Source organism: Macrotis lagotis, chromosome 2, assembly GCF_037893015.1.
Source record: "Macrotis lagotis isolate mMagLag1 chromosome 2, bilby.v1.9.chrom.fasta, whole genome shotgun sequence".
Lineage (NCBI taxonomy): Eukaryota > Metazoa > Chordata > Mammalia > Peramelemorphia > Peramelidae > Macrotis > Macrotis lagotis.
Genome location: NC_133659.1, coordinates 101,471,583 through 101,486,382, shown reverse-complemented (window position 1 = coordinate 101,486,382; position 14,800 = coordinate 101,471,583). Strand labels below are relative to the sequence as shown.

The window sequence follows — 14,800 nt, the reverse complement described above, 5'->3', positions numbered from 1 at the left end:
GGACAATGCTCAATGTTGGAAGAGATGTGGGAAATCTGGGACACTAATACATTGTTGGTGGAGCTGTAAACTCATCCAGCCTTTCTGGAGAGAAATTTGGGATTACACCCAAAGGACAACAAAAATGCATACCCTTTGATCCAGCAATACCACAACTGGGTCTATACCCTGAAGAGATGATGAAAAAGGGTAAAAACATCACTTGCACAAAAATATTCATAGCAGCCTTGTTTGTGGTGGCAAAGAATTGGAAATTAAGTGAATGTCCTTCAATTGGGAATGGTTTAACTGTGTTATATGTATGTGATGGAACACTATTGTTCTATTAGAAACCAGGAGGGATGGGAATTCAGGGAAGCCTGGAGGGATTTGCATGAACTGATAGTGAGATGAGCAGAACCAGAAGAACATTGTACACCCTAACAGCAACATGGGGGTGGGGGCTAATGATCAACCTTAATGGACTTGCTCATTCCATCAGTGCAACAATCAGGGACAATTTTGGACTTTCTTCGATGGAGAATACCACCTGTATCCAGACAAAGAATTGTGGAGTTTGAACAAAGACTAGGGACTATTACCTTCAATTCAGGGAAAAAAAAAATTATGTAATTTTGCTATCTCTTACACTTTTATTTTTCTTCCTTAAGGTTATGATTTCTCTCATCACATTCAACTGAGATCAATGCATACCATGGAAACAATGTAAAGACTAACAGACTGCCTTCTTTGGGGGGTGGGGGGAAGGAAGCAAGAATAGGGGAAAAATTGTAAAACTCAAATCTTTCTTTAAAAAAAAAATTTCCAGGGCAGCCAAGTGGTGCAGTGAATAGGGCACCAGCCCTGGAGTCAGGAAGACCTGAGTGCATATCTGGCCTCAGACACTTAATAATTACCTAGCTGTGCATGTCACCCCACTGCCTTGCAAAAAAAGAAAAATTTCCAATTATATTTTAATCTGGTTGACAAAGGCTTGTTACACTCTAATATGTGACCTTGACCTTCTGGACTAGACAAAAATATATAGATATAGGTAATAGTATATACTCAGGGGTTTTGTTTTGGACACCTGAAAGATATGCAAGTGCAAAACCAATTTTTAAAAAAGTTAATGAACTATTTTTAGCATTTATTTTAAAAAAATTAAATTCCAAATTCTGTCTTCTCATTGAGAAGGCAAGCAACATGATATCAATTCTACATTGAAATCATGAAAAAATTTCCATATTATCCATGTTTCAGAAAAAGGAAAAAGGAAAAATTTATTCACTGCTTCTCATTGTGGAGGTAGATAGTTTTTTTCATCATGAATCTTTCCAATTGTCTTATATTATCAGAGTAACTAAGTCATTCACAACTGATCACTGGACAATATTGCTGTTGTGTATAATGTTCTCCTGGTTCTGCTCACTTCAACTCTGCATTGGTTCATATACGGCTTCCCATGTTTCCCTGGAACCATCTTTCTCCTCATTTTTTATAGTACAAAGTACTCCATCACAATCCTATACCATAACTTGTTCAGCCATTTTCCAATTGATGGACCTCCCCAGCAAGTCAATTTTAATCTTCTCTTCCAGTTTTTCGGTTTCCTTGATGTAAATTTGTGAATAGTTAGATTTAGGAAATACTTAGATGACTAATAATAGAAGACTTGCAAAATACTTTTCAAATATATCATTTGATCAAGTTTTGGAGGTAAGTGGCATTTCCATTTTACAGATGAGAAAACCAAAGTACCAAGAAGTTAAGTGATTCATCCAGGGTTCACAGCTAGTAAGTGATGCTGGAATTGAATTCAGAATTTTTCCAACACTCTTAACTTCTGTGCTATTCAACTTAATGTCTCAAAAGAATAAGACAAACAATATAAGCAGGATGTGATAAATTCTGCCAGTTACATAGCAAGAGTACAGAAGGAGACAAATATTTCTGTTTGTGAGGGATATAAAATGTCATATTTTTGTTATAAAGGATGACTTGGGGAAGAAGAAAGGGGAAAGTTAATGATATAAAAGCAAAATTAACATTATTCTAAAACAAAAATGGTGACCTGTTTCCTTACCCTTTCCTTCTTGGTCAGAGAAGTAGGTTGGAGTTAGGGTAGGAAAGTGAGGAGAGAGATAAGGGTTAGCCTCCCCACCCTGTCCTTTACCTTTTATCCCTTTCTTGAGATAAACCAATCTCCCTCTTGGAACCTTGGAGCTGTCCATCCAGCACCTCTAAGACCTTTTCCAGTTTCTAATATTGTAGACACTTTCTAGTTATCAAATCTGTAGTGGGAGTGGGAGGTAGAGGAAGGGAAAGAATAATCATAGGAAGGCTCAAGAAAATTGCCTCATCTCCCTCCCCAGTAGTCAATTGGTTCTACTACTCTAAAACTGTAAACTGAGGGTTTCCTAGCCCAGGGAAAAGTTTCTCGTCTCTAAAGCCCCTAATTAAAGAGGAAAGATGACATCCATGACTGATCCTATAAACAGTGTGGATTCTAAGCTTCCCTCACCAGCTGCCCCACCCCCTACCCTGCCTCCCCTCCACTCCCGCAAACTAGCTAAATAAGAACAGACTTTACCACCCACCTTGTGGGCAGTCACTGAGCTAAGGCTGGGCACCGGCTATTTATCCTTCAGCTGCTGAGAGAATTTAACACACACAAATAAAACTCCTTTTCCAGTTCTAGTGTGTATTTTTCCATCAGCATGCTCCCTCCCCCTCCCAGGTTGGCTTGTTAGGGTTGGTTTCAAAAACCTGAGGATGATGGGGAGGGGGAGGAAAGAGGGGGATAGGAAAGGATTATGGGGAGGTTTGGAGGACCTGGTCACCATTATGGCTGGGGTGCAATTGAAAGCACAAAGTCCAATGCAGGATAGTGCTGCTCGTCGGATTCTTGGGGAAGCCCTGAGAGAAATCAGAATCAATACATTCTCTCCATGGGACTTGGAAACATCATACATCACCTCCCCAGTCCTCTGACAAGCTGAATTCTATCCTGTCTCCCGAAGTTCCACACCCCTTGTATGTCCTGGGATGGAGTGGAGTGGCTAAACTGAACTTTAGAGGTTCTCTACATATTGGACTGGATAATTCTGATTGGGAGATTCCATAGGGGAGAAGTTTCTTTTTTTTCCTTAAAATTTTTCCCAATCTTATGCAAAGATTGCTTTAACTTTTTTTGGTAAGATTTTGAATTCCACATTTTTCTCCTTCCCTTTCCCCCCCCTCCCTCTCCCCAAAAGCAAGTAATCTGATATAGGTCAAAATGTATAACTATGTTAAACACATTTCCATATTAGTCATGTTATAAAAGAAGAATCATCTCAAAAGGGAACTTTTTTCTTTTTAAGTATTATATGAATTTTTTCTCATTTTTATATCATAATCACTTCTAATAAATAAGTGGAAGTGGGCTATACATTGTGTTTTGTTCAGTCATGTTTGACTTTTTGTGATCTCATTGGAAGTATTCTTGGCAGAAACAGTGGAGTGGCTTGACATTTCCTTCTCCAGTTCATTTTACAGATGAGGAGACTGAGGTAAATATTTGACAATTAAGAAATCACTAACTGAGGCAGCCAAGTGTCACAGTGGATAAAGCCCAGGCCCTGGAGTCAGGAGGATCTGTGTTTGAATCCACTCTCAGACACTTGACACTTATTAGTTGCTGTGTGACCTTGGGCAAATTACTCAATCCCAATTGCCGAGAGAGAGAGAGAGAGAGAGAGAGAGAGAGAGAGAGAGAGAGAGAGAGAGAGAGAGAGAGAGAGAGAGAGAGAGCGAGAGATCATGGGTAACTCTGAAGAGAGCAGTTTTAGTTGAATAGTGAAATTGGAAGTCAAATCACAGTTTAGGTATGATAAAAGAAGAAATAGAGGCACTAGTATGGATAATTTTCTTAAGGAATTTAGCAAAGAAGAGATAGCTGGTGAGCATGTGGAATCCAGTGAGTTTTTTTTTCAAGTATATTGATGTGTTTGTAGGCAGCAAGGAAGGAATCAGTAGACTAATGTTGAATAATAGAATACAATGGTGGGGGTGACTTACTGGAGGGGATGTGGGAAATGAAATTAAGGTACATGTAGAAGGATTGATTGGTTTTTTTTTTTTAGCTTTTGCAAGGCAATGGGGTTAAGTAGCTTGCCTAAGACCACACAGCTAGGTAATTATTAAGTGTCTGAGGCCGGATTTGAACTCAAGTACCCCTGACTCCAGGGCTGGTGCTCTATCCACTGCACCACCTAGCCGCCCCGAAAGATTGATCTTTTCAAGGAAAAGAACTAGCTCTTCATCAGAGACTGGAGTAAAGAAGGGTCAGGGATTATGTTAAGAGGTTTGAAATGAGAAGGATCTCATGTCAAATAGTCTTAGTTTTCTTGGTAAAAGTGTGGATTAAGGTTCTCAAGAGCTTGGGGATTAGAGAACAGTAGGGGAAAGGAGGTTATAGGAAAGGAAAGGAGGTTTTAAAAAAGTCAAATACAGTGAGTCAAATAGAGAATCAATTAGAGAGGAGTAGGAGAGGTTACATAAATTTTCAGTAAGGGATTCAACACACTCCCCAGCTTCATTCCACATCAGTGAGCAGGAGCTGGGGAAGTGAAAGGTGACAACAGTTTAGAATTATAATTAAGGAATACAATGAATGAGAAGGTCCTGATGTCAGATCTTGCTCAGAGAAGAGGGGTTAATGCCCCCAAGAAAATCACTGTATGTTAGTTAGTGAAGCCTAAGGCTCAGGACTGGATCATGGGATCCTTTGATGTGAATGAGGAGTTATAGAGAACCTCCTCCTCTTCCACCCACCAAGATTTATCCACTCTTATCTGCTATAAAAATGAAAAGGAAAAGTTCCAGCAGTGTTAGGATAAGTTAAGAAGTGGAATTGGAGACATTATCTTGAGCTGAAGGGGTCAGGGAAGTCTTTATGGAGGAGTGGAAACTGAGATGAGCTTTAAATGAAGAGAAAGACTTCAATGTGACTTGATCTATTAAGGTCCATTGTAGGCATAAGGAACTCCAGCATAAAATCATAGTGATAAGGAAGAGAATGAGAGATATCAGTCCTTGAAAATTCTTGACACCATGGGGTGGCTAGGTGGTGCAGTGGATAAAGCACTGGCCCTGGAGTCAGGAGTACCTGGGTTCAAATCCAATCTCAGACACTTAATAATTACCTAGCTGTGTGGCCTTGGGCAAGCCACTTAACCCCTGGTTGCCTTGCAAAAAAAAAACCCCTAAAAACAAAAAACACTTATAACTGTATGACCCTGGGCAAGTCACTTTCATCCTGTTGGTCTCAGTTTCCTCATTTGTTAAATAGTGACAATAATAGTTCCTATGTATTATGATTACAAGAGCAGCTAAGTATATTGTGGATAGAGTGCCAGGCCTGGAGTCCGGAAGACCTGAGTTCAAATCCAGATTTATGACCCTGGGCAAGTCACTTTGCCCTATTGCTTCAGTTTCCTCATCTGTAAAATAAACTGGGGAAGAAAATGGCAAACAACTTCAGTATCCTGCCAAGAAAACCCCAAATGGGATCATGAAGAGTTGGGCATGACTGAAATGACTGAATAACACCACATATAAGGCATTGCATTAGTCCTAGGATTCAAAGGAAACCAATGTCTCTGCCCTTAAGATTACATGCACTTGAGGGATGGTGGGAGATGGCAGGGTGTGGAGGGGTGCAGAAGATAGTACCAGGGACCTGGGCTTGGAAGGAAGTATGGGATTGTATAAGGCGGAAGGCAGAATACAATCCATAAAAGGACCAGTTCCTGTGCAGACAAAGCTGGGAGACAAATCACAGGCAAGGAATAGACAGTGGGCCAAGCCAACTGGAATAGATAGAAGGTAGATTGTTAAGAGCTTTAAATGATAGGCTGTATCTTTTTCTAAAAAAGATAGGAAGAATTGAGAACATCTGAGTTTCAGGAATAAACTTAATCTGTCACATAAAAAGTGAGTTCAAATTCCAGTTTGACTGCTCACCACTCTCTGGATTTCAGTTTACCTTTCTGTAAAATGATGATTTCTAAGATTCCTTCATGCTCTAATTCCATAACTCTATGATCTTAGTCCAGTGTTCTTTCTTAGCCTTTTTCTCTATGGTCTATGTTGTCTGAGATGGGCTAGGTACTCACAGGTTGGGCTGGATCTGATTAGGGCTGATTCTGGCTCAAGGCAAGCCCAGGCTGGCTTGGCATCTTTTTTGTTTCTGGGTAGCATAGAAAGGCCACTCATTCATAGGTGAATTTTCTCCTTGTCTTGATTGGTTACTTTTTTTAACATTTTACCCCATTCCCCACCCTTGTTGAATATTATCTCAACTTTTAACCTCTGATCTGGGCTTAAGAAACTTGAGCCCTCACCAAAAGATAGGGAAATAGGGGAATGACTTCCCTCTCAGATTTAGCATTGTGATCTGATTCTTGGCATGGACCATTAATTAGTGTGCTATGGGACCTTTGGCATGTTGCTTAATGTCAGTCTATGAGGAGAAGGGAGTCCCTGGGTCCCATGGTGAGAAATACTTTCCAAATGCCTTTATAAGATGGGTGGGAGTTATTCATCAGACATAGAAAGCATGGGCAGAAGACATATATAATGATCTGAAAAGGAGGGCTTCCTACACAACAGATTCTTGCTAAGAACTAAGGGGTTGGGCTGCCCACAGCAAGGGGCAACTGTCATTTTTTTAAATTTTATTATACTGGCTTTGTGTAATGATATAAAAATATACAGTGTCCATTTTCAATCCTTTGCATTTAATGTATTTTAAAAACCATTCCCCTCATTCATTAACAATAACAACAATTGCAATGAATCAAAAAAAATTATAGTGCCAAGATGAAGTAGTATGTTTTGGACATGCTTGAGGTGTTTTTGTTTTTTAAATTTAATTTTACTTTTTTAAAGGAGTAGTTATCTGGTACAGTAAAGAGAGAGCTCTGAACCTGGAGCCAGGAAAACCTTAGTGTAAAACTAACCACAGACACTTATTTGCTGTGTGATCCTAGATAAGTCACTTAACCTCTCTCTGCCTCAGTTTCTTCCTCTATAAAATGGGGCTAATCATAACACTCATCTCTCTGAGTTCATATCTGAGATTATGTTTGTGAAGCCCTTTGCAAACTTTAAATACAAATTCAAGCTAACCATTTTTATTTTCAATGAATGGAAAACCACCTTGTCTACCACTCACCCTTTATCTCCTTTACACAAACATCAGGCTTAGAAGTTTGCTTTATAGCACTTTCTAATTGTTTCTCATTTCTCTGTCTTCTCCCCAACATCATTATGAGATGAAGTAAATGGAGTTTGTTTTCAAGGTCCTCCCACCTCTATAGTCTGTAAAATGCTCTCCTGCTCTCTGTTGCATCACTCTTCCTAAGCCTGCTTTCCCCTCTCCCCACCCCACTGTGGTACTGAAGTTCCAAAATCATCTCTAGAGTTCTCTTAGGTCAGAATCTTATAAACTCATTCATCGTAGGGTATGAAGGCTGATAACAATAGCTTGAAGAGGTACTATTTCTAAGATGAGTTTCATTTTAAAAGAAACCGAGAAAGAGAAGAGAACCAATCTATTCATCAGTAAGTATTTGGCATACATGTGTAACACCTCTGCCCACTCAAAGAGTGGTGCCCTGAAGGACAGCCTTAACCTAAGGAGAGGTCTCTCCTTTGGATGATAGGATGTTGAGCCTAGATCTTAGGAGGTGGGGTGGGGAAGGAAGGGACTTCTTCAGAGATTGTTGGAGGACTTTAAAGAAGATTCTGGGAAAAAGTTGGGGCAGACTTTTGAAAGACTCTTTGAACAGCAGATATTTGGGGAGCCAAACCCCAACATGTCCTTTGATTTTCAGCCTTACAACCCTAGCATTATGCAAGGGAGTATGGTCTCTCAGTGAGATCTTATCTCTCCTGTTTTGAGTCTAAATCTCCTCTAATTCCAGAATATAGCCCATTTACCTTTGTATATTTGTTGATTTTTGTCTCATCTGTATGAATTCCCCATTTCCTTTTATTTCTTGTTTTGCCAAATATAAGCTGTATTAGTCATCAGTGGTGGTCTTTTGTATAACTTGCATTTGGAAAGAAAGAGCTCAGCCAAGAAATTGCAAGGTAAAAACTACCTTCCCTTTGAGAGCAATCAGTGATGTTGATCCTGGGTTCCCCAAAGTATTATACCCTTAGATCTAATTCTAGCTGAGTACCCCTTTAGGAGAAGAATAAGTAAAGGAGCTCCCAGCCATGACTCTCCGACTTCCCTCACACAGAGGAAAATTAGTCTCCCCCAGAGAGAGGTGAGCTAAATCCCAAACTAGATATCCATCCATCCCTCCTGTGAGACAGTTGTCTTTGTCTTTCTATGTCCCAACCACATATATCTATCACACATGTATGAATAGGTACATGCAATATAGTTACAGAGAGAGATTTTAGGGGAAAGCACTAGTATCTGAGAAGATCACAAAAGATCCCAGGAAGAAGGCAGTTTTGGATTCAAACCTTGAAGAAAACCAGGGGTTCCAAGAGACCAGATTGAAGAGGGAGTGCATTCCAGCATGTAGGATAGCCAGTTCAAATTCCAGAGGGAGGCGATGGAGTGCTGCGTATGAGGAACCCCAAGAAGGTGAGTTTTCTCTAATAGTAGAGTTTCATACAATCTGAGAGATTGATGATAGAGGTTGACTTGTTTTTAGTGAAAGGGAAACTCTTTCATGGACCCCTTCATAGACCCTCAAGTTTTACATCTAAGTGATTGTTTGCTACCTGTGTCAATTGTTTGCTGAACCTAAAAAGGTTAGGTACACAAGATACTTCTAAAAGTTCATTAATTCACCTGAATCATACTACTCGTGTGACTCGGCAGCTGGGAGGCTCACTGTGGGCTGAATCCTGGACTCAGGGAGGCTCGAGTTTAAATGCAACCTCAGACACTAATTGACCCTGAGCAAATTACTTAACCTCCATCTGTCTCAGTTTCCTCAGCTGCAGAACGAGAATAATAATAATAATGATGATGATGATAATCACACCTACCTTCCAGGGTTGTTGGGAAGATCAAATGAGGGCCTGGAATAGAATAAGTGCTCTATAACTGTTAACTATTATGGTATTAAAGCATTTTGCAAAGTGCTATATAAATGTTAGTGTTATTGTTATTACCACATAAAAGATCTAGGTATTTCTTTCTTCATCTGTAAAATGGAGTGTTTGAACTCAATGTTTCCCCCCACATCCTTTACAACTCCAATGTGAATTAAGTTAAATTGGAATGAACAGCTTCAGCAGCTTAAAAGTTCTCACTAACTGAAGGGTTTATTACAGAGGCTGTTCATTGGATATTCATTGTATAAGGAAGTTGGACTAAATAACTGCAGACATCCTTTCCAGCTCCTAAGATTCTGTGATTTTATGAATTAAATTAAATTGAATCAAATCAAGTCAGGGAAGAAGGAAAGAATTCAATCTACACTATTGCATCTAACTTAGAACCTCTGTCCCCTCTAACTCTACAGACCTCCTCCACAAACTTTAAGGTTCAGAAACATTCACATGCCTCCCGATTCTTTCTTCTTGGTAGTGTCAATCCACTTCTTAACCCAGAATTTCTCCCTAATCCCCATAAGTCCTAAGGCAGCAGGAAAAAAACTAGAATGGTGTTTGAGACTTCAAGAGCATTTTATTATACAGAAAAATCCAAATATTTATAACTTGATGGTGGGGTGGAATTTAAAACCAAGAACAGTTCAAGGATGGGGAAGGTAGATGGGGAAGTACAGGGTTCTTTCCAGTCTAGATAGAAATATCTTAGGGGGTGCTGTCCAGGCAAAGAAAAGAAGATTTTAACCACCTCTCACCATTCCTAGGAAGTTTGATAGAGAAGAATAAGTGACATGGGCTTTGTCTCATCCATCTTTGATCCACACCAAAGTTTCACAGATAGAGGAAAACTTTATAAGTAGGAGTAGAAATGAGGAGGTCATAGCAATAAGTATTGACATGATTATGACAATGACAGTGATGGTGTTGATAGTGGTGATGATAAGTAAGAATTACAAAGGAATTTAATGTTTACAAAACATTTCACATATCTGATTTCATTTTATGTTCACAAACTGAAGAAGTTAACTATAGGTATTTTTATCTTCATTTTACAAATGAGAAAACTGAGCTCAGGAGAGGTTAGGTGATTTGCCCATGTTTATAAAAGTGGTACTTGTTGGAAATGGGATTTGAATCTAGCTTTTGCTCACTTAAATCCATGTTCTGCTTTACCACATGATCTTTCTCTGCAGATGAGCCCCAGACTGGAAAAGCCAACCTAGAATCAAGGAGGTTCTCTTTATGCTTGTCTGCGTATAGCAGTTTTCTTACTATAGACTGTATTTGCTGGGAGAGGGTGGTTGGCACTATCATGGAGAGAACCATGGGACATGGTCAGTCATGAGGCTCAAAGTAGATTAGACAGTCACCATCAATGCGAAATTCCATTCTCAGGAAATGTTCCCAGTTCTACAGAAGTCATATGAGCCCCTAGCATCTAGGAACACAGTCCTAGGAGTTTGTGGTCCCTTCAGAGGTGAACAATATTGCAATTTTTTAGTCAAAACTGAATTCCAAAAGCTTAGCAAATTATCTCTCTGTCATGTGTCCTGGATTTGCTGTCTTAACTGGAATACAGATTCAGTCACAGTGATTATGGAAAAGTTATAGCTACAGAAATCAGAAAATGTGAATGGACTTTCTGCCACTGACTTCCTGAGTGGTCTTGGGCAAATCACTTAACCTCTCTGGGCTGTAGCTTCTTCTTGTAAACGAAGACATTGGATCAAGTGATGCCTAAGTGATGCCAACTCTAAAGCTATGAGCGGAAGGAAATCATCATAGTGATTTCCCAGAGTCAGGACATCTGAGTTTACTGACCCAGTGCTGATGTCCTGGAGCAAGATTTCTTTACCTGGGGTTTGTGAATTAAAAAATATATATATACACATATATAATTTGATAACTGTATTTCAATTTGATAACATTCCAATTATTGATTTTCTTTCTTACCCTGTGCATTTTATGCATTAAAAAAAACCATTCAGATCTTAGGGGGGAATCTGAATACAGGTCTTCCTAACTCCAAGTCCAGAGCTCTCTTCCTCTCTCCTACCTTCCACCTCTCCTTGTCCCCCCCCATTTTTTTTTTTTTTTTTAGATTTTTGCAAGGCAATAGGAATTAATTGTCTGAGACCAGATTTGAACCAAGGTACTCCTGACTCCAGGGCTGATGCTTTATCCACTGCGCCATCTAGCTGCCCCACCCCTGCTATTTTCTATAACTATCTGACTTTACACAAATCACTTCACATTTCTAGAGTTCAGTTTCCTCATCGGCAAATTAAAAAGGGAGGATGCATATTTCCCCCCCTTAGATTGCAAAACCCTTGAGGTTAGGACAAATTTGAGCCTTTCGGTGTTTCTCAGCACTTAGTACAGTGATTGGCCCATAATCGGTGCTTAATAAAAGTTTATTGACTTTTAAAAGGGGAGGGGATGGAATTAGATCAGAGATTTATAACTTGGTCTATAGAGAGATATTAGGGGTCCATTGGGTAGAAAAAAATTTACATCTTCATTTCAATATAATTGGCTTCCTTTGTAATCTTCTGTATTTTATTTTATGGATTTAAACATTCTTCTGTAAGGGTCTACAGACTTTACCAGACTGTCTAAGGGGTCTATGACCCCTCAAAAGATTAAGAACTCTTAGACTAGTTGATATTATGGGCCCTTCCAGTTCTGATCCTACAAACCTCTTTTTTTTGCAAGGCAATGGGGTTAAGTGGCTTTCCCAAGGTCGCACAGCTAGATAATTATTAGGGGTCTGAGACTGGATTTGAACTCATATTCCTGACTCCAGGGCCAGTGCTCTAACCACTGTGCCATCTAGCTGCCCCATCCTACAAACCTTTGAGGTCACTATACACTGTGGAGTTTAAGAATTCCTTTGACCCCATCACTAATCTTTGATCTTTTCATCCTTCATCCTTTCCTACCCCCCCACCTTGTTTCTTTCCATCAGACAAGTTGTCTCATCTCTGTAATTCATCTCATAGAGAATGTGGGATATATCTGGGTAGGATAAGAGGAGAGCCATTGGGTAATGAGGACCCTTGACAGGGAGGAGACGACTGAAGCTGAGGACTAGGGCATGCTGATAGAGATCACACAATTTGCTTTTGTTGTTTTCATTTATTTATTTATTTAATAAGCAGCAATTGTACATGGAGAGGTGATGGAAAGGGGAAAGAGTAGGGAAGAGAAGAGTAAGATGATGGGGCAGTTATAAGTGGGAGGCAAAGGCTGAGAGGGAAGGCCGGAAGCCCCCCACTGGCGTAACCCCTTCTGCCCCAAGCAGTAGTTCTCCATCAGTGGGGTGGACCTGAGGCCCTCCCAGACGGCCACTCTCAGAAGCTATGAAATGGTCACCCTCTAACCTGGGGACACCTGGCTGCTGACAAGAGACAAGGGTCACTGAGGGGAAACCAAAGGTCTCCAGCACTGGGGGGTGGCCCACCCCAGGGGCTTCCAAGACAAGATCCACATCAGAGAAGGCAACCAGGGCCTGGGTGGAATCACAGGAGCTCTTCTCTAACTCATCCGCCACTCCATAAGCCCGAGGACCAGGGACCCCTCCCTGGGGGCGCAGGCGCCGGAGGTCCTCTCTGAAGTGGGGGTTGAAGAGCAAGTAGAGTAGGGGGTTGAGGCAGGCGGGCAGGGGTAGCACCACAAGCAGGACAGACTTGACAGCCTCCGGGGTGACCGGGAAGAGGCCGAGCATGGAGGCAAAGCTGAGGAAGGCCACGGGGCAGTATAGGAGCCCATCGGCAAAGATGAGCCAGGCGACATGCCGCACCATGGCACAGTCCCATACAGCATCAAAATAGTCTCCCCTGGGCAAGTCACAATACAGTTTGATATAAGCACCTGTGACGACAAGGAAGCAAAGGGAGTTCATCATGACTAAGGCCACAGAAAAGCCCAGGGCTGTTGGACGACCCTCAGGAGGGGTATAAGGCAGGCAAAGAGGGGAGGCCCCATATTCACCCACTGAGGCCAGGGGCAATGCTGCTGCCAGCCCTGCCAGTGCTAAGCAACCTAGGGCACCAGCTCGGACACTGCCCAGCGAAGGGGATTTCCCATATACTCGGACACAGGAAATAGAGATGCTGCATTGAACAGCTGCCAGTGTGAGCAACAGTACAGAGGCCTCCGATGCAAAGACGGCCAGGAAACCTGTGGCCCGGCAGCCCAGGCCCGTTTCCCACCGGGCACCATACTGAGCAAACTGACCAAAAGTCAGAGTGTCCACACAGGCCAGGAGACCGCAGGAAATACCCGTAAGGGTGTTGGCACCAGCGATGGCTCCCACCACAAACTTGACAGGTGACAGCGGGGTAGGTCCACCCGCAAAGATGGCCAGAAGGACCAGCCCATTGCACAGCACGGAAAGCAGGACAATGGCCCACACCGCCAGGCGGATCCCCCAGCTCTCCAATAGGTGTTCACATGGCTTGAAGGGACCTGTGGGGAGAATCAAGCAGTCAATCTCTAGAAATGAGTCAGGCAACCAACAAGCATTTATTAAGCACTTACTGTATGCTTAAGGCAGTGGATTAGTATCAACAAATGTGCTATAGGGTACTGAAGAAACTCCCAGTAGAATGGGGGAAACAGTCCCTGCCCACAAAAAGTTTCCAGTCTAAACTTGAGCTCTTAGTCTTTAGGAAGAAGAGAGAAGTCAGTCACCAAAGACTGAGGTCACTCCTTCTGCAAAATGAGGTCCTATGAGATTAAATGATTTGACCAAGGACACACAGGTATTCAGAGGCAGAATTTGAACCTTCTGAAGAAGGTCTTCATGACTCCAAGGCTGGTGCTCTATTCATTGAATCACCTAGTTACCCCTTGTGCTACTATTTTAAAATAATCAATAGGATTTGGACCTTTGGCATCTCTGCTCCCCCCCCCCCCCAATATGGAAAAAATATGTGAAATTTCTAATTTCACAGGAGCCAGAAAGAACAGCTACTTTCCCCCTCCTTCCTTAGGATACATGGACTGGACTTTCACCAGCACTAGGAGGCGCTGTGTTGCCAAAACCTGGAATCTAGGTCTAAAGGCATGAATAGAAGCTGAACCTGCCAGGTCTACCAGGGGACTCCCAGTGGGAGATGGCTACATGGGGAGTGGGTTTAGGAAGCTCCTTGGTCCTGCAGTGACCAGCAAGGGGAAAACAGGCCACTGAGTCAAAGGAGTGAGCAAGAGCAGGATGGGAGGATAGGGAAGGGGTAGCGTAGAAGAGAATGAAGATGGTGTCTGGTACTTGAAAGATTATCCAGCAGCTATGACTCCAGACATGATGTGCTTAGCTGGGGTGGATAAATGATACTCTGTTCCCAAGGATGGAGACATTTTCTTTACTTTGAGCATCTTGCGTAAACTGCAGGGGACAGAGGTTGAGGAAAATGGGCTTTAATTGCAGAAGAATTGATTTTTATTAGATTTAAGGAGAATTGAAGATGCCATATGGTAGAAAACCCATTAGTTTTGGAGATGGAAGACCTGGATTTGAATCCCAGGTCTGCCACTTATTACCTGGGTGACTTTTCTGTGGACTTCAGTCTTCTCATCTCTGAAAAGGAAGGGGTTGTTCTTGGGGGTTAATATTAATAATGGTTGGCCTAGGTTGGAATCCTTGTATACTATGTGTTACCCCCTGGAGAACTTTAGGAAGAGACCTGAC

At 41.7% G+C, this 14,800-nt stretch overlaps 1 protein-coding gene across 1 annotated transcript in view; it reads right to left on the bottom strand.

Moving 5' to 3' along the window:
- Positions 1–11,953: 11,953 nt before the first annotated feature.
- Positions 11,954–14,800, bottom strand: part of LGR6 (leucine rich repeat containing G protein-coupled receptor 6) — a 156,170-nt gene continuing 153,323 nt past the window's right edge. Inside the window, exon 18 of the mRNA XM_074222378.1 lies at positions 11,954–13,578. Coding sequence (XP_074078479.1) covers positions 12,338–13,578 — 1,241 coding nt within the window. The 3' untranslated portion in view covers positions 11,954–12,337. The remainder of the gene's footprint in view (positions 13,579–14,800) is intronic.